Genomic DNA, 21,463 nt, shown 5'->3' with positions numbered 1-21,463 from the left:
TCAAAAAAAGTTGAGTCAGAAATAGCCGGTTTTTGGTGTATCATTACATTTTAACCATTAAAAAAATATATAACCTAAAAAAATAACGTGTCTAGCGAATGAATTTATACGTTTTCATTGCAGATGACCATTCAAAATTTGCAATTATGACGGCCATCTTTAAATTTTTATGGAAAAAATAACTTTTTGGAAAAAATATTTTTTTATGGAAAAAATAACTATTGTGCATAAAATCTATCACAATAGATCGAATCATTACATTGGATCAAACTTTAATCTATAGTTACCGAATAACATAACTATAATACAAGAAACAGCCATTTCAACTTTTGCTTTCCAGAAAGGGTAGGTAGTATTGTTCTTCTATTCTTTCTTTTTCTTTTATCTCTTCCTTCTATTCTCCTCTTCGTGTTGTTATTGTTGTCGCCGTTTTTGCTGTTGTTCTTCTCCTTATTATTTTTTTCTTCCTCATCCTTTTCTTCCGTCTCCTTCTCCTCCTCCTCCCCTTTCTATATACTTCTATTCCCCCTCCTCCTTCTTTCCTTCTTCTTCTTCGTTATATTCTTGTATATATTATCTATATATCTTATTTATTGGTAATAGTAAATTCTGATCTTTTTTCTTCATTTTTAATATGTAAATAGTATAATTTTACCATTTTATTATCTTAATTCTGTATGTCGAGGACCCCACTGGAAATAAGCTTTCGAGCTTTCGTGGGTCATCCTGTGCTAGCCTGTTGTTTTATGCTACTGTATATATGTTACGGTGACTTGCCAAATAAAATCAATCAATCAATCAATTTGTAACAAAATACCATGTACATTGTCAATATACATTACTCGATATTGCTCTAAAATGATACCAGTATGCCTGTGACAAGAGATTCCTCTTGTCACAGGCACACTACCGAATTGCTTCTATGACTTTACTTGTTGGAATATCAATGCCTTGCTCTACCGTGTCTACTGCAATTACTTAATTGCAATTCTCAATCTAGGATAAACTGAACAATTACAGGACTCTTTGCTCTGATTGTAAGCTCAGACGCCAATGATGATATAATATTTCGCTATGAACTTTTGGATTTTGGGTGCATTATACTGTTAATATTCATAATTATGAATTGCTTTTCACAATGAGCTAGGGCTTTTTTTTACATCCACTTTCTGTTCTTCAGATTTTGAGTGTTGTCAATCATGAGCATACGGCCACAACAAGTATTATCTCTTAGTGTGCTGTTTTGGAAAATGGGTAGGGATAAATCGTTCAAATTCATTATTTTGAAAAAAGATAATGAGGGGTCGAATCACCTCTTAGTGTTTGGGGGGTTGTAAGGTTGCTATTAATGTAAATATTTCAATATTTGGAATCGTCTTCTTAATTCAACTTTAAGTGCAACCACAGCTTCCCCTTTTTAAACGCCATTTGATATTCCGTATCTCTATATTCTTTAACCAAATATGTCACTTTCTGTACGGTTGGCAATATTCCTTGTTTTCTTGAACTAAAAATAATATACTTAATTCTATAAAAAAAAATTTAAGCAAGTGCACATCTTGTTACCAATAATGCATATAGCATTTCCATTTATTTGAAAGCAGGATAAAAGAGCATTGTAGATTAAATGCCTTGCTCAAGGGCATTGGTGCCGCGGCCGGGGATCGAACCCCGGACTTTCCATGTATAGCCAGGCGCCTTAGACCACTCGGCCACGGCACCTCTCATAATTAAATCTAGAGAGATTAAAGAGCGCCATCATAATTCAACTACTACGCAAAATAAATGTCTATTCATTGATTTTTCACTCCAAGATCATAATGATTTATTGCTGCATATTTACAAGACATCCATACATTATTATACAAACAGATGAATTTGTGAGATACTATGATATCAATTACGCTGATATGCTTAAAGGCACTTTAAAGGGGGAGCGAACTGACAAATAGTGTCTTCCATTGAATTTGTTTTCAATAGCTAGTTTTAAAATATTTTTAATTTTTGGCAGAGAAACTTCATTGGAAAAGAGGAAAACTACTTGTTACTTGGTAAGATATATGATTAGTGTAATGAGTAGTAAATTTGTATGTTATCATTCTAGTGGGTCTATACTACAGGACTGCACTAATGAAGACTGTTAATAATAATAATGTGCAACATTTATATAGCGCTTTGACATAATTTAACACTTGAGTAAGCACTGTCCATATTATACCCCGGCTTTAGCACGGCTACCCTGATCGGGCGCATCGAGCATTCAAGGAATTCCTTCCTACCGCGGGTACCCATTTTCTACACCTGGGTCGAGAGTGGCAAATGTAGATAAACGCCTTGCCAAAGGGCACTAGTGCTGCGGTGGGATTGGAACACGCGAGTTCCTGCGCAAATTATGCCTCAATATTTATTGTTTGTGGTCTGCCATGCGTGAACGATTTGCTTAGCAGTTGGTTTCAAATTCGAGATTTGATTCCACTCTTGCCATGAGTATCAAATTTATAGTAAAAACATAATTGATAATTGTGAAACCTATCTCTGAAAACGGGTTTCCCTTTTTGTGGGGCGCACTGTATATTGCGTTACCTTGGGTACTATTAAATATTGTCCTTATCACATTTCTTTTACTATAACAAAGTTAATTTTCTCATACATAATGCGACAATGAAGAACAAATTGCAAAGTGATGCTGAATATCTAGACAATGGAATTCTCGATGAGTCTAACTATCATTAAAAGGTTCACACTTGACCCCTTTGACCCCGAGGCCGGTGACCCGAAAGACAGATCCAGCCAATGGTTGTGTTCTCTTTTGTTCGTCGGTGAGGAAATGTTTGGCGCTGGTGACGTAGAGTTCATCCAGGTTGCGTCCTCCCCAGCAGCAGCTAGTGATGTTCGTGGTCGGGAAGCGGATCGTTTGCAACTTTTCACCTTGATTAAAAAAAAGAAAGTGGTTTTCATTGTAATAAATAATAGAAATATACCCCCCCCCCTCAATCCTCTTAGTACTCAAGTAACCAACTGGTGTAGCCATGGGAACAATTTTTCAAGAGGGGTACCGGTTTAGAAAAAAGGACAAGCCCCCAAAAAAAGTTTTCATTCCAAAATGTAGGTGATTTGGGTCGTGAAAAATTTGACAAGCAAAAAAGGGGGTTAAAGGTTTTCAGTCCATAATGAAGGTGATTTTGGTTGAGTTTCCAGGGGGTGCTGCCTATGATGGATAACATACGCAGCACCCCGCTTCCCGAGGTCAGGTAGCCTAACTACTTCAATTTTTGGCAACAAAAGTGATCCATATTTTTCTTTTTACCAAACTGAATGTTGTCAGTTAAATCCAAATCTGTATATCATTATTGTGTAATCTGTGAATAAACTTAATATTATCGACATGATAAAGGTTGTCATAAAAATAATATTGAATACTACCTTAATGATGCAATAATTGATATTTACAATGATAAGAAATCCTTATCATCATCGAGGATGGTCTATATTAATCTGAGACTTTGACAATTGATTCCTCAGAAAAGATAGAGGGGGGTAAATGTTATTAAGACATTTTATAAAATTCACTATCGCGGTTTTTGATTGGATTTCTTGTTTTTCAAAGTTTTGATTGTATTATGTCATTACCTGTTTTGGGGTTGTATCTATTAATGACGTCACCATTGAAGAGTGCAACCCACAGCATATCCTCGCTATCAATACACATACCGTCAGGGAGGCCCTCTTCGTCCGGAACTTTCACAACTTGACGACGGTTACCTATGACAACAGGAGATGATATCAACGCGAGTTAATCACTTTATTTGCAAATCTGCAAATTAAAGGAATACAATACGCACAGGACACTTGTCTTTAACGAGAAAATGCAGGGCAATAAAATTCAATACAAAATATAAAACAAATCTTAGAATACATTATTATGCTTTATTTTATGTATATGTTGGAGTGTATTGTATGATTATTTTTAACGATAGAAATACATGATTCCGGTCAGAGGGCTGGTTTCAGCGAAATTTGAAACGAAAATCATTTTGTAATAACCACCGACTACAATAATCGACTACAATAATTAGATGGTAAGTTGCCAATCCGTCTACTGCCAACTCGTCCACTCACCTAATCATGCTAATAGTCTACTTTCATTTGAGTCTAATGCCATTCCGTCCATCAACATTTCGTCTGGCAACCCTTTGGTCTAATAACCATTTGGTCCAATCATCACTTCGTCTAATCGCCATTTCGTCTAAGACCATTTCGTCTCAAAACCAGTTGGTCTAAATCCATTTCATTTTCATTCATTTTGCACAAATAACACTTAGTCCAATTGGACCAAATGGCTATTAGACCAACTGGCTATTAGACGAAATGGTGATTGGACGAAATGGCAATTAGACCATGTGGATAATGCCGATGAACTGTTGGCAGACCAATTGATAGTAGACGAGTTGGCAATTGGACGAATTGGCATTAGACGAATTGGAAATTAACCGATTAGATTGCTTACAAATTGAATATAACGTTATATATTCTCAAGCAGGGGCGCGGAAACGGGGGGCTGCGGGGGCTTTTTTTTCCAAAACCGTGTAAAAAACGTAGAAATGACCATCTAATTATTTTTTTTGCATGGTATTCCACCCCCTCCCCCCCCCCCCCCCACTTTCAAAACCGTTCCGCGGTCCCTGTCAAGAACTTAATTATTACCAATGCCTGCAATCTCGCAGTCTGATTGGATATCCGGATTTTTTCCGGGGGCGGATCCAGCAGCTTTCGCCAATAGGAGGGCTGCAGCCGCTTCGGCCCCTTGGAAATGCCTATCCCCCCCCCCCTCCCATCCCCATTCCAATAGAACAGACAAAATACATTTCCCGGTTATTGTAGGCCTATCGAATATACTGTATACGGAATCGTTGTAAATATGCTATACTTTCAAGGTTATGAATTTCATAAAACGTGTATTAAAAAAGATTATGGCATTAAAATAAATTCGATAAAACTCTTACCAATTTCAGCTGTTTCGTTGTTATAGTCGAAAGCATCGACGCCATGTCTTAGCGTATCAATGTAGTACAAGGTTTTTCGGTCAGCCGTCCACGCCATACCATTAGAAATGTCGATCTTTATAATAAGGATGATAAAGGAAACAATATTGATTTATTAAAAGAATAAGAACATCGAAATAAATTTTGTATAATATGCACATTGGATGGTGATTGTGGCCAGGTGACGGAGGGGCAGATACAAGTTCTCGTCGTCAATTCAAGTTTGATAAAATACAAATTTTAAATAACCAGATAACTGGATCGAATGAGAAAGGCTGGTCAAGACTTATTTCAATAAACAATCATTTTACCTCAAAAGCTTTCCCAACCCCAAGACCTACAGGTTTATAGCCCTCCCCCACCCAAAAGTAACTAATTACCATAAAATAAATAGAACAAACTAAAATCATAATTTGAAAAAATAAAACAAACAAACTAGTAAAATAAAGACTTCGATTTCTCCCTGTGTGAAATGCTATCTCGTCTTGAAACATTTTGCTGACAATCCCAAGTCAAAGCGGAGGAAGAAGATATAGGGTCTTTTCACACGTGAATCTTGAATCATCATTGAAATGATGATTACAATTCGTCTTTAGAATCATCAGACCTTTCACACGCTCACTCGAAAACTGTGATTTGAATTCGAATTCCTGAGCGAAGGCGATATGTGTCCTTGGTGACTTGTCAAGCACTGCATCGCAAATACAAACTACCATTAGTGCATGACAATCGTATTAACTACGGAAGTGCTTAAAAGGTCACGTAAGCTCCGCCCCCAAAAAATATTTGGAGGTCAATTAAGCCATTTACACGCAAAACTCGTACCCTAATTTGAGTGAAACTTAAATGAAATGCACCTCCGGAGTAGATTTTTAATTCGTGATTATTTAGCGTTCGTGATTCTAATCATTTTGTAGTTTGGTTTCACACATGCTAAAAATTCGTCATTAGCCTTATTTTTTCACTGGAATCATCATTCAAATTATGATTGTTGTTACCGTGTGAAAGGGTGGATAGAAGAATAGGCCTTGTGGTTATTTAGTTGTGACCACTGACGTAATTAGGGGGTGCAAACGAAGACTTTTGATCGATGTTGGTGAGACTGAGCAATGGATTTTAAATCACTTTATTTCGAACTTACATTATCAACATGTTTTGTGACCTTCATGTTAGAATGAAGACAAAAGAGGGAGCCCTTTCCTTTCTCAACACCAGCCAGTACTTCCTCTGCTCCCATTGTACCTGTGGCAAGGTCACAAAAATAATTATTGCATGACAAACTTCTCGACAAATAAAGATGTTTTACAAATTTTCCTCCGTTTAATCAAAAATTTTAGCTTTTAGTTGATCCCTCCATTTTCTCAGATCGTTATAATGTTTATGATAATTATTGCATGACAAACTTCTCGACAAATAAAGATGTTTTACAAATTTTCCTCCGTTTAATAAAAAAATTTAGCTTTTAGTTGATCCCTCCATTTTCTCAGATCGTTATAATGTTTATGATAACTTGTTTTACTTATGGAGAAAATGCCATATATTAACATCAATTTGTATTGTTTGTATAACTTTCATTTGCAAATGTCATTGTTATCATATACGATCATTTTACTTTGTTCTGTTGAAAACGAAATAAAACAATTTGAATTTTGAATAGTCAATTTATTATCAGGGTGAGTTTCCCATGTTTTAGGGATTTATTACTTTCAATTTATACTAAAAGAGAAGGCGTCCTAACGACTCATCGAGATTGGAACCCCTAACATCCTTTTTTTTTTAATCATACTTGTGCATCGTTCTTGAATATTTATTTAACAATGTTCGGATCGTTCGGGTAAAGCAAGCATGAAGAATCGTCTCACACTAATTACCTGCCCATAATCTACCAGCGGGGTCGCACTTTCCGTCGTTAAATCTCGTCGTCGGCTGGTCTTCGTCCACCATAGCAACGGTCTCGAAGTTACCCGTTCGCCAATCACAATAGCCCATCTTATGCTTGGCAGCAACCAGAGTCTTCCCGCTGCGAGTCGGGACAGAGGCCCCTACGCTCTCACCTATAATATTGTTTAAGGTAAAAGAACAGTTTTAAAAAAATGATAAATAAAATGAAATAAACAGAAATCAACTTAAATTTGAACTTAGTGTGAAATGTCTAACACCATTTTAAGACTATCTTCGTAGTTATTGTGATTATTGTGGTCATCACAACTTTCGTCGTCATTCTGTTCTATATTGTCATTATCATCGTAACCATCATATATAGTGAGTTTGTGTATACTACAGGACCGCGAAAAGCCGTGTACTAGTAGTTAGATTCTGCAATAATGTTAATTAATTAGGTGTATTACTAAACTAATAAATCTTTACCATCAAAATATATCGCCATCAGCATCAGCACCAACAGTTGCAATTATTTACACACTCGGATTCCTTATTTTACATCCGATTTTGATGAAATTTTCAACGTTATGCTAGTTTGATTTTTCTTTATTTATTCAAATCAACATTTTTCTGGGGTGGACTTGACCTTTAACAGTAGGTAGCTCAATCATTATCCCCGTCAATTTTGGTTTCCTTACCTATATCGACCTTCTCATCCTTCTGCGAGGCGACATCGTATCGATGGATGGCGTTACCGAAGATGTCGACGTAATAGAGCTTATTGTTGACGTCATCCCAGTGAGGGCCTTCTAGGAGGTAGCCCATATCCTTGAGGTACACCTCGACAGTCATGATGACGCTTGTTTCTAGATGGAAAGAAAAAAAATCGAATGTTAGATACAACGATATCAAGTGGTTTATTATATTGCTTAAATGACATGACGCAACAGTTTTATGTACCATGCACCATTAACGAAGATACACTTTCGATATAAAAGGACACATTTTTGTAGCCAGTTGACTTCTCGTAATGTTCAATGGCATCAAATCAAATAAAGCAACCATTGCCTTAAAATGTTTTATCGAATTTAGAGGCAATGACCCGTATTTTGAACTTGGGTTTATGGATAGCAAATCATAACTCATGCATATCTCAAACAGTACCGGTGCAGATTCAAATCTATCAACTCATTTGTCACTCAAATCATTCAAAACTTCCTGGAAATAATGAAATGAAATAGTTTTCTTCATTAAATAATTGCGATAGAAGATGTAAACATATGAAATATGAAATATAATTATAAACAGAATGTGGACATTTTGGCTTCCCATTTAGCACAGAATTAGACCATTGACTTAGTTGAATTGGACTTGAACAGAATACGGGTCAATGGGTGCAGTTTATCAACACAATGCCATGGATGTCCCTGGTATGACTTATGTTTAAACGAAACATTTCTTACTTCTCCTGTGTCAGAAGGAATCTATACGTTCTCGAAAATTGGGAATCCCATCCGAATCTATATGAATTTCATCAAAATTTGTCGTCCGACAAATAATTTCTTACAACTGAGATACAATAATTATAATAATAATAATTACATTACAATATTATTCCTTTCATGAAATGCTCCCTCGGGGTGATGGCCGGTGGATTCTTTTTTCAAAGAAAGCTTTCAACGTTTACATTTTGCAAAATGCTCCACCAAATTCAAATTGAAATGGACGTAACATTCAACGGGGAACGCAAGAGCGTAGGCCTATTGCTATACAGTGCGTATAAAAAAAACGGGACAGATTTGAAAAGTCTATAAAATTTTAGTTTCAAATTATTATGTCTATATTTTGGTGTTAATAGGTGCTCTAAGGTCTTGTCTTTCAAATGCTATTAAAAAAAATTAGTTTCGTTCATGCTTGAGCGAACACGGGACGTTTTTGTTGGGGGTTCAAAAATAGGCTTGCGCCAGAATTGCAGAATATGAGTAATATGATGATCGGACTTCTTTCTAATTAGCAGACTTCCTCTTAACCTTTTCATTATCTTTGCCATAATTTTCAAATCATGCGGTCAAAATTCATTTTCAGATCTATTTATTTGCTTGAATTATTCTGTTATTTCTTTTTAATATGCTCTCTGTTAGCTTTGAATATTCCTTCTTCAAGCTAAAATTTTTCTTTACAACCGAATTATGGGAGAGCATGGATTTTTTTATTCAAATCCTTTCATTATGTGCTACAAAGGTTATGGTTCCTTTTGAACAAAGCCACACAGATGGGCGGGCGCTCGGGTTGCTCCCCCCCCCCCCCTTAATTAAAAAAATCATGACCAAGAAAAAAGTGGACAGGAAATAAAAGGAAAGATAGAAAGTAAAATATGATATTATTTTCTGAATATTATGTCAAAATCTATCACAAACTTTGATATTGTAATTTAAAAAAGTGGAAATATTTGCGTGCTCACTTCGCTCGCTCACAACTTTTTAATACATTTTACTCGATCTGCCATATCTAGCTCCTTCAAAATTCACTCAATACATCATGGTCATTGAAAGACATGAATCCCTTCCTGTGTTTCCTGTCAAGCAATTAAACTTGGTCAAGGAATTAATGACCCATTGAAAAATAGATTCATGTATTTTAAAGGTACACAACATAATTTGTTTCACATAATAAAACGATTTGAATAATCACAAGTTTTCCCAATTAATAATTCAAATCTTCTTGCTTGGGTTGACAAAAAAAATATTCTTTCCTCAGTTACTTATGAAGGAAAATTAAAATGTAAGAGAAGTTTAAATGAAAAAACAAAATAATTCAATTAAAAAAATAACTTTGTAAATGAAATTTGACAGCATAATTTGAAAATTGTGGCACAGATAATGAAAAGGTCAAGAGGAAGTCTCCTGATTAGCAAAAATTATGATCACTGTATTACACATATTCTGCAATTCTGGCGCAAGCCTCTTTTTGAACCCCCAACAAAAACGTCATGTGTTCGCTCAAGCATGAATAAAATTTATTTTTTTAAATTGCATTTCAAAGATAAGACCTTAGAGCATCTATTAACACTAAAATATAGACATCATTATTTGAAACAAAAATTTGATAGACTTTTCAAATCTGTCCCGTTTTTTTTTATACGCACTGTATAGGGCTTTGTATGGTAAGTCACTTCCTCATAATTTATCGAAACTTATCCCTTTTATTCGAAGACACACACTTGTGTTCAACATCGATGTGTTTATTGACGCAAACAGTTGAATTGAAAAATATGGGATGTTGTGGCAAAGTCATAATACCTCTAGTCAAATACGTCTAGTCAACCGAAAATTGTTTCACAAAAGCTTAAATCGATTTGACCGTACTTTGGTCATATTCTATCTTTTGTCTACATGCGAGTTTCCCCCAGCGAATCCCTGAAACGTGGACGGTGAAATCAACAAGATACGATTATCATGATTATGGGCGCCAGGTAGTGGATTTCATCCCGAGAAGTCTACCAAAACTTGTCTCATTTTGTATCATCATGTCTCATATTGTCTTCTCGGGTAAATGGCAACAACAATTAATGTTCTCTAATCGATGAACTGAAGTGAATTTGACGAGTAATTGTCTTCTATGTTTTCCCCTTCACATTATAGGCTCTTCCGTGACGAATGTATATACTTAGTGAAGTAACTCTCAGACTTAACAAAATACAACAGATAAGAGAATAGATATGACAAGCTTGCAATCTTTTCACTCTGACTAACTTTTATTTCTCTTCTTTTTACGTGCATTGGTCATTCCCACATCATTTTTATACATCCGAGTTCAGCAGGTTTAGCAATTTAGTTTCAAAATTGCTTCATATGCAGGGGAGACGGGGGCAGACGATTTCAGGGTGAAGTCATTTTATTTTGCAATTAATAACATGCGTAATATTGATACACGGCCCAGTTTCGATTTGATACTCCTTCTTCCTATTTTGGTACACCAATTTTCTCCTCGAATGCTCACCCACCCCTCTGAATAGCGACAGCGCCACTCCCGTCTTAATCCTAGATTTCAATATGATAAGCCCATTGTGTTCATAACTTGATGATTGGCATTATCAATAATTGATAAATAATTTTACTCATTATAATAGGTCATTCTCGAAGTTTGTTTGAATTTCCTGTATCCCCCGGTTCAAAGTTTCAACATGATTAAGTAAAAAAAGGTCAAAAAAATCAATCGCCGTTCATACCCCCCCCCCCTCTATCTCTTATCATCTCTCTTTCCATTATTCCTGATCTCGCTTTTCCTCTCTTTCCCCAATCTCTTACCCCTTTTCTCCAATTTTATTAGTAATCCCTCCACCGATTATTACAGTGAGGTCAATAAGTCCTCGCCATGTTTACGCCCTTACCATGCCTTTTAGGATTTCATTACTCGACTTAATACAGAAAGAATGTTGAAATATTAAAAAGGTATAAACCATATGTGGCAGCTACGGTGGAAAGATTTAAGTATTATATGCATAATGCACTCATATAATCATAGCCCACTGGAAAGATTTTCAGCTATAATAGCCTTTTAACAATCAACTCAAACATATCAAAAGAAGCCTGATATGAAACCTTGACTAAATGGCTTCATGCAGTGAATCATAGCAAAGTCCTTTCAACATATTCAAATAGAAATAAAAATATGCTTCAATTATTTGGCTGAATTTTACTATATATACTCCTTATTGGGTATTGTAATTCGTGCTTGCTGGTACTATTCCTCCACTTTCATTCTGACCCCCTCTCCCCCCCCCCCCCTCTCCCCCCCCCCCTCTCCCCCCCCCCTCTCTCTCTCTCTCTCTCTCTCCCTCTCTCTCTCCCTCAGCTCGTATTTGAACTCCGTTCAGCAGCCTTTATCACACCCCCAATAGGGCCGCGAAACTAAATTACCATAAAATATGTGATTTTATGCATATTACGCACCCCCCCCAAAAAAAAAAAAGTAGTTTACAGACCCCTGTCAACAGTGTTATTTACTCCAAACCGTGCTGTGATCATCAAAATAATGCTGTGATAGTAATGCAAAAATGCATTTACCGAGTAGAAAAAAAATCGTATTACTTGCAATAAAATTTAGGTTATCTGGTTGTGAGCGGAATGAAATAATTTATTTGTCACAAGAAAAGAACGATGCTATACCACATCTTGCATAATTATAGTAAAAACAAATGTGATCTTACCAATTGATGAAGGGAGAAGTGGGCAGACAACCGGTCTCTAGCAGACGACGTGTTCGCTTATCAATACTCGACCTACGAGCGGGCGGGCGTGGGCAGACAACCGATCTCTAGCAGACGACGTTTTTTTCCTGATCAATACTCGACCTACGACTGGACAATCGCTCCGTCTACTGAGGGCTTTATAAAGGCCATCATGTTCACAGACGGAGATAGCGCCACCACTCGATGTAACTTGATGAGAAATCGTGCCATTTTAATCATCGAATTCGATGATTGCTACCCTTGGAAAAAAATAGGAAAAGAAAAGAAATTCTAGCAGAAAGAAGATAAACAGTCCACCATGTCCTTCTATTCCATGATATTTGCACAAAGGGGGCGTTTTGAACCGTACACTACAATTTGCTCTTTGCAGTTGAAAGGAAGGGTTGACAATGTGATAGGCTGCTTTTCGAAGCTTTAAAAGCAAAATGAAGGTCTATAACACCCATCTATGATCTGATATAAAAACAGTCTCACGCCAGCTCTGGTTGTGTCCCCAAAATTATCAAAGAAATGTGATATTCACAAAATAAGTTCCGTGTTGAAGGCGTGCTTACGATTTGAAGTCTCGTTGATGAGAAAAAAATAATGTTGTATAAATGACTGTTTGAAATGCCTCCCTAAACATTTGGAAGTGGGCTAAATGTTTCAGATAATTATGTAATTTTTATTTTGGATGAATTTTAATGCTGGCCAAATAATCAAAACATAAATTATATTGTGTTATATCCGTTTTCAGTTGTAACTTATTGCATGAAAATAATTTATATCAAGGCGTAATTATTATCCTTATATCATTGAGCCTTTTGTATATTTGCCTCTTATTTTGCCTTTTTTTGTTTAATGTAAGACTGAAAATTACTAGCAGGAGAACAACATTCTACCAGATTTGCTTAAGGCCTATTTCATTTCATAATAGTGACCCCCTTCATTTCCATACATAACTTATTTTTGAACGATTTCGATGTAGGCTTATAAATTATTTTGTAAAATACCCATCTGAATAATTATTTTGTTTAGCTTTTTGTGATTTTGTTGATGTTGATGGACATGGAATAATATTCTTGAATATTGAATTGGTGTACTAACCATGGGCGTAGATCCCGGGGCGCCCCTCCCCCCCCCCCCCCCCCCCCCCGAGGAATAAGCAATTTCATGAAAACGCCACATTTGATAGTAATTCATTCTTCTATCAGCTCTGGACATGGGAGCAATAAGATGGGAACTAAAATTACCCATGAAAATTAAGTCAAATGGAACATTCTCAAACTAGTTGCGATAAGTTACCTATTTAAAACAAGATTTGTAGTGTTTTTAATAGCTTAGTTAAGCCAATTGAACAACTCGTTTTGTCATATTGAAAATTATAAGTCTACCGTAATCATGAATATTTTGTGCAACGATACAAGTTTCAGAAAGGGGGCTGAAAATACAGCCTAGAGAAGTCAGATGTTAGTCTATTTTCAAAGACCCATTGACATTGTGTTGATTCATTTTATTCCCGTTCTCTGATTTCACTTCTTCAATTAAGATCAACAATTAGAACTCTAAAATGTCAATGATTTTCACTTTATTCTGATTTAGATGATCAGAACTGAAAACACAAGAAACAGACATGAATTTGACTGATAAGGCATTTTGGGCATTTGCATGCACTCGGTGGAAATCTACGATTATACTCGTTGTGTACTTACTAGGCCCTTTACCTTTACCCGAGATTCTATAAAAAAAAAATGAACGCATGTTTAGCCTGTACGTACACGGGAGTCGAGTAGTCTCTGGTTGGCTATATATATATATATATATATATATATAAATGTGTGAAGTTATACATGTACTACAGCTCAGTTGGCAACTCTTTTATTTAAATATTGTGTGAAAGAAATAGATGGAGAGAACAATGGTAGGCGTAGCTTAAATCAAGGTTCCCCAGAGCTATCTACCCTTTTTGGAAAATATATATATATATATATATATATATATATATATATATATATATATATATATATATATATAGACGACCCGGATAGCTTATAGACGGCCGACACGCACATCGCTTGATAAATGGGACTGTAAAATAGACTAACTTAAAACGTACGTTAAACGCTGAAGTACCATTGTTATGTCCATAGACAATACACACAGACGAGTGCCCCACGTGGGCGCGCGTTCGTAGAGCGAATCTATAGATTATTAACCTCCGTTAAAAGCATCTGCCGAAATAGCTCAGTTGGGAGAGCGTTAGACTGAAGATCTAAAGGTCCCTGGTTCGAAACCACCCGGAGGACTCGCACGAGTTCTGAACTGTCCCGGGTTTCGGCAGTCTTTTTTTTTTTTTTTTTTCACATCACCATAATCATGACGAGCATTTAAAGTTTCCCATTACTCTACATGAATGAATTATGGAGTTCAGGTACATCCATCGCACCATAAGAATTGCAGCCACCTCGCATTGCCTTGATTGGCCGCCCAATGACATAAGGAAGCAACCATATTTTTTTCTTGATTTGGGATATTTCCTCTACATTATACTAAAGGAAGTAGTGTCGCAAAGCCCTCAATTTCTCAGTTCCAAAAGCAAGTAACTCTATATTTTTTTTCCACATAAAACATTCATCTTATTTTACCATAGGGGCTTACGACATTCATTCCACAGAGTTGCTTCATTTTGTTAGTAGACGGAACAGAGAGATTCCATCGTTTTCATTTTTTTTTCTTCTCGATATTACTTTTTGAATTATGCAAAATTGCATTTTGTGTAATATGCCTACAGGCCCTATAGAGTGAAACATTAATAATTTGTGTCATGATTCACTATATTTTTTAAAAAGAAATCCGTGCATGTCGTTTCTCTATAGATATGCCTGAATAAATTAAATTAAAACAAAAACCCATGCATATAATTATCTCTTTCCTAAACAGAGCACTGAGAGTGATTTTGAAGAGAGGGTGCTGGTTTTGAAAAATACAAAAATTGACAAGCCCTCCAAAAAAGTTCTAGCTTAACAATGAAGGTGATTTGTGAGAAAAAAACATTGACAAGCAAAAAAAAAGGTTCTCGCTTCAAAATGAAGATGATTTTGTTCAAATTTCAACTTTTTAGCGCACCAACCTAGAGAGCATAACATTTTCATCCGACACATTGTCAGATTTGACATCTTTCCCTGATTTTGATTGGCTGAGAAGCATTGTTTCTATGGTAACTTTTTGATAAAATGAGATTGATTTGACGGATAAAATGTCCGACAAGTCCTTTCATGAAACGCCCCGCCCCCTAGATTTTCAGGGGGCCTATCGTGTATATAGCATATACGCAGCACCCCCGTATATCAATTCTTTAACAAGCTATTTAAAATCCCATTTTGCAGTTTAAAAATCGGCTAGCGATTTGCACTCGCAAAAAATGTGTTAACCCATGCGTCCTATTCATAATTACAAAATGCTTAAAAGTTCCAATTTTCAAGCCTTAATAATCGACAAATTCCGCTCTCTCATTAAGCATATCATTAATAAATAATAAATTAATATTCTCATGAATTCCCAATAACTAAATTGGCCCTTTTTCAGAATGAAATTTCCACAAGTTTCATCTCACGCTTAGGAATAATAGGAAGATAGTTATCATTATCATATATCGTATCGTATATGTATCATCGTCATGGGTATTACAAACAGTCATCAACATGTCCCTTTTCGTTGGTTAGACTGAAGATCTAAAGGACCCTGATTCGAAACCACCCATAAAACTCGCACGAGTTCTGAACTGTCCCGGGTTTCGGCAGTAATTTGTTTCTTTGTTTATTTTTGATACTTAGGTTTGTTCGTGGCTGTTGAACTTCCCTTACAAACACTAAAAACTCGGATCATAATTTAGTTTAAGAACTTAACAGTTGCACGTATTTGTGTTCTCGTTTTCATTTTTAAAATACATGCAGAGAGGGGATCGTGAAAATATAATTAATGGTTAATGATTAATGCGTGTCAATTAAATTAATATGAGTTAATATTAATGAGTTATGAAAACATCAATAATAACGTGGAGGGCTCCTTAGCAATTTTTTTACAGATTATACTACCCTCCACCTCCCTTTACCGTTTGTAATTAATATAACATAAATAAATAATGAATAAATAATACATACATACACCCACGAATATACATTTTTCAATTAACATTTTAGCAAATAAATAGATAAATGAATTTCGGTCATCATGTCATGTAGGTAGGATTCTCGTCAATTTTAGGATAGCCCTTTATACCTGGTGGTATACATGATATATTTGCTTACCATGGCCTTTTTATATAATCTTATTCTCAAGCATCGCAGACACCCGTCCTATTATGAACCATTTGCCGAAGTACGCATCACCGTTCAACTGCCGAAATAGCTCAGTTGGGAGAGCGTTAGACTGAAGATCTAAAGGTCCCTGGTTCGAAACCACCCGGAGAACTCGCACGAGTTCTGAACTGTCCCGGGTTTCGGCAGTAATTTTTTTTCCCCCATTAACGTTTTTTTCGTGGCCGTTGAACTTATAAACACAAAAAAATCGTATCATAATTTTATTAGTGTAACAACCAAACAGTTGCGCATGTTCATGTTTTAGTTAACATGATTTAATGAGTTATATGAATAAATCAATAATAAGGTGGAGGGCTCCTTTGCAATTTTTTTAACTGAACCGTACCATCCTCCACCTTCATTTACCATTTGTAATTAATAAAACATAAATTTGCTGCTTTCCATGACTCGCACGAGTTCTGAAATGTCCCGGGTTTCGGCAGTCATTTTGTTTGTTATTCCCCCCCCCCCCCCCCCATTTACGTTTTTTTCGTGGCCGTTGAACTTATAAACAAAAAATAATCGTATCATAATTTTATTAGTTCAACAACTAAACAGTTGCCCATGTTCATGTTTTCATATTAAAAATACATGCAGATATGGGATCATAATATATAAATTATTCTTTCATGGTTGAAGTCTAATGAGCGTACATTTAGTTAACGTGATTTAATGAGTTATATGAATAAATCAATAATAAGGTGGAGGGCTCCTTTGCAATTTGTTTAACTGAACCGGACTACCGTCCACCTTCCTGTACCATTTGTAATTAATAAAACATAAATACATAATGAATAAATAATACATACATACACCCAAGGATATACATTTTTCAATTAACATTTTAGCAAATAAATAGATAAATGAATTTCGGTCATCATGGTCATGTAGGTAGGATTTTCGCCAATATTTTGAGGATATCTAATCCCTTTATACTCGGTGGTATACATGATATATTTGCTTACCATGGCCTTTTTAATCTTATTCTCAAGCATTGCGGACACCCGTCCTATTATGAACCATTAGCCGAATTACGCTTCACCGTTCATCTGCCGAAATAGCTCAGTTGGGAGAGCGTTAGACTGAAGATCTAAAGGTCCCTGGTTCGAAACCACCCGGAGAACTCGCACGAGTTCTGAACTGTCCCGGGTTTCGGCAGTCATTTTTTTTCCATTTACGTTTTTTTTCGTGGCTGTTGAACTTATAAACACCAAAAAAAAATAAGTCGTATCATAATTTTATTAGTTTAACAACCAAACAGTTGCGCATGTTCAAGTTTTCATATTAAAAATACATGCAGATATGGGATCATGATATATAATTATTCTTTCATGGTTGAAGACTAATGAGTGTAAATTTAGTTAACATGATTTAATGAGTTATATGAATAAATCAATAATAAGGTGGAGGGCTCCTTTGCAATTTTTTTAACTGAACCGGACCACCCTCCACCTTCATTTACCATGTGTAATGAATAATACATAAATACATAATGAATAAATAATACATACATACACCCAAGGATATACATTTTTCAATTAACATTTTAGCAAATAAATAAATATATTTCGGTCAACATGGTCATGTAGGTAGGATTCTCGCCAATTAGAGGATATCTAATCCCTTTATACCAGGGGGCCGTTTCATAAAGCTGTTTGTAAGTTAAGAGCGAATTTAAGAACGACTGGTGATCCTTTCTTACGCGCTAAACCATCGCCAATGTACATTTTGGTATATACTATTTACCACAAGAAATGATCACCAGTCGTTCTTAAAGTCGCTCTTAACTTACGAACAGCGAAACACCCACCTGGGGGCCGTTTCATAAAGCTGTTTGTAAGCTAAGAGCGACTTTAAGAACGACTGGTGATCCTTTCTTATATACGCGCTAAACCATCGCCAATGAATATACCATTTACCACAAGAAAGGATCACCAGTCGTTCTTAAAGTCGCTCTTAACTTACGAACAGCTTTATGAAACACCCACCTGGTGGTATACATGATTTGCTTACCATGGCCTTTTTAATCTTATTCTCAAGCATTGCGGACACCCGTCCTATTATGAACCATTAGCCGAATTACGCTTCACCGTTCATCTGCCGAAATAGCTCAGTTGGGAGAGCGTTAGACTGAAGATCTAAAGGTCCCTGGTTCGAAACCACCCGGAGAACTCGCACGAGTTCTGAACTGTCCCGGGTTTCGGCAGTCATTTTTTTTTCCATTTACGTTTTTTTTCGTGGCCGTTGAACTTATAAACACAAAAAGAATCGTATCATAATTTTATTAGTTTAACAACCAAACAGTTGCGCATGTTCATGTTTTCATATTAAAAATACATGCAGATATATAGGGGATCATGATATATAATTATTCTCTCATGGTTGAAGACCAATGAGTGTAAATTTAGTTAAAATGATTTAATGAGTTATATGAATAATTCAATAATAAGTTGGCTCCTTTGCAATTTGTTTAACTGAACCGGACTACCCTCCGCCTTCCTTTACCATTTGTAATGAATAAAACATAAATAAATGAATGAATAAAAAACACATACATACATCCATAAAACTTATCAATAAAATTTTAGTAAATGAATAAATGAATTTCGGTCATGTAGGTAGGATTCTCGCCAATTTGAGGATAGCCCATTATACTTGTTGTCATGATATTTGCTTACCATGGCCTTTTTAATCTTATTCACAAGCATTGCAGACACCCGTCCTATTATGAATCATTAGCCGAAGTACGCTTAACCATGTTCACTGATCATCTGCCGAAATAGCTCAGTTGGGAGAGCGTTAGACTGAAGATCTAAAGGTCCCTGGTTCGAAACCACCCGGAGAACTCGCATGAGTTCTGAACTGTCCCGGGTTTCGGCAGTCATTTTGTTTGTTTGTTTAGGTCTTTTTCGTGGCCGTTCAAATTCCCTTACAAACACAAAAAACTCGTATCATAATTTAGTTTGACAACTAAACAGTTGCGCATGTTCATGTTTTCATATCAAAAATACATGCAGAAATGGAAAAAAGGAAATATAATTATTATTTCATGTTTAATGAATAATGAGCGTAAATTTAGTTTACATGAGTTAGGAGTTATATGAATAAGGTGAAGGGCTCCTTTGCAAAGTTGTTTTTAACTGAACCGGACTAGTACCCTCGAACTTCCTCACTGTAAACACTGCGGTGTTAAAACTGACACCAGTTGGTGTTAATAGAGGACCACACCCCGAGGTGTTAAAATCACACCCTAGAGATTGAACATAACACCAAAGAGTGTAAATGTAACAACCAAAGGTGTTGTAATAACACCTATAGGTGTAATACTAACACCACCAATATTACACCGGTGTAAAATAACTGGTGTGGTCCTCTATGTACACCGGTTAACACCACAGTTTTTGCTGTGCTTTACTATTTGTAATGAATAAAAAATAAATGAATGATGAATAAAAATACATACATCCATAAATTAATGTATTACTTAACATATTAGTAAATAAATAAACAAAATGTCGGTCATGTAGGTAGGATTCTCGTCAATTTGAGGATAGTACGGTGTCATGATATATATTTGCTTTGCGGCCTTTTTAATCTTATTCTCAAGCATTGCAGACACCCGTCATGTTATGAACGACTTGTAGAAGTACGCTTCCCCGTCATCTGCCGAAAGCAAGGTTTCCACTTTGGCGAGTTAACATCGCGAGTTATGGCGAGTTATAGCGAGTTGCCAAAATGAGGCACTCGCGATAACTCGCATAAAGCTCACCATGAAACTCGGGATAACTCGCGACAACTCGGCAGAGCTCGGCGGAGCTCGTTCAAGCTCGGGACAACTCTCCTTGAAGTCGTGAGCTGTTTCAAAATTTTTGAACATGTTCAAAAATTTTGCTAACTCGCTGTAACTCGTGCTGAACTCACCTAAACTCGTTATATACTCGCAGCACTCGCAATAACTCGTAAGAAGCTCGAGATAAACTCACAATAACTCGTAATAACTCGCCACATCTGAGTATACGCGAGTGCGTTCCGAGTTTTCAAGAGCGATATACGAGCATTGCGATCGTTTTACGAGTCAAATGGAGGTGCCCACGAGATTAGCGCGACTTTAGATCGAGCACCCCGAGTTACAGCGAGTTTCGTATGAGTTTATTCCGAGTGCGTTGCAATAGCTCAGAGGCATGCCAGCTGAATGATAAATGTCCAGTGATCTATATTTTCCCCACATATAAACCCCTCAAAAAAAGTTTGAAATCTGAGTTTGGCCATTAATTTCTCCCAACTCCAAAATTTACACATTGCACATTTGACATCATTTAAAAGGTCATTCAATTTCCTTTACAATGATACCATGCTTGTTATGATCATGCCATCACGAAAAGAGCAGGATTCAAAAGTGTTGGATAAAGTCTGAATTGAAAAGCTGCAAAACGAGCAAAAAAGTTTGGAAATCTGAGTTTGGCCATTAATTTATCCCGACTCCGAATTTTACACAATGCATATTTGATATCTTTCAAAAGATCATTTGATTCTCTTTTAAATGATCCCATGCTTGTTATGATCATGCCATCAAAAAAAGAACAAAATTAATAAGTGTTGGATGAGGTCTCAAGTAAAAAGCTGCAAAACGAGCATAAGTAATCATGAAGGGTCAATACAGAACATGATGTTTTTGTCTGTGTCAATAAAGATGAAAATCCATTCAAATCAAACCCCTGCTTTTTCATTTCATAATGTTTTGTTGTGGTTTATGTTTGTTTGTTGTGTGTTTGCTTGTGCAGAGGTGTGTTTGATTCCATTTGAATGTTGATATTAAGGTGCATGAAAACAATTGCTGAGAATCTCACTCATCATCATGGAAGAAAAGAACAGTGACTTTCAATATTGTGTCATTTTGCAAATTTTGAATTTTGACCTTGCCCCGCATTTCAAGGCACTGCACCTCCATGTGA

At 36.1% G+C, this 21,463-nt stretch overlaps 1 protein-coding gene across 1 annotated transcript; it reads right to left on the bottom strand.

The window, feature by feature from the left end:
* Nucleotides 1–1,557: 1,557 nt before the first annotated feature.
* On the bottom strand, nucleotides 1,558–12,663 carry LOC129279979 (regucalcin-like). The gene is made up of 7 exons (XM_064112424.1): nucleotides 12,133–12,663; nucleotides 7,622–7,789; nucleotides 6,914–7,096; nucleotides 6,184–6,284; nucleotides 5,004–5,118; nucleotides 3,631–3,762; nucleotides 1,558–2,928 (listed from the first exon to the last, which is right to left on the bottom strand). The coding sequence occupies exons 2-7, from the start codon at nucleotides 7,773–7,775 to the stop codon at nucleotides 2,720–2,722; spliced, it is 894 nt and encodes a 297-aa protein (XP_063968494.1). The 5' UTR covers nucleotides 7,776–7,789; nucleotides 12,133–12,663; the 3' UTR covers nucleotides 1,558–2,719.
* Nucleotides 12,664–21,463: the final 8,800 nt, after the last annotated feature.

The sequence above is a fragment of the Lytechinus pictus genome, chromosome 17 (genome assembly GCF_037042905.1).
Source record: "Lytechinus pictus isolate F3 Inbred chromosome 17, Lp3.0, whole genome shotgun sequence".
Classification (NCBI taxonomy): domain Eukaryota; kingdom Metazoa; phylum Echinodermata; class Echinoidea; order Temnopleuroida; family Toxopneustidae; genus Lytechinus; species Lytechinus pictus.
This window is presented reverse-complemented; position numbering and strand designations above follow the sequence as displayed.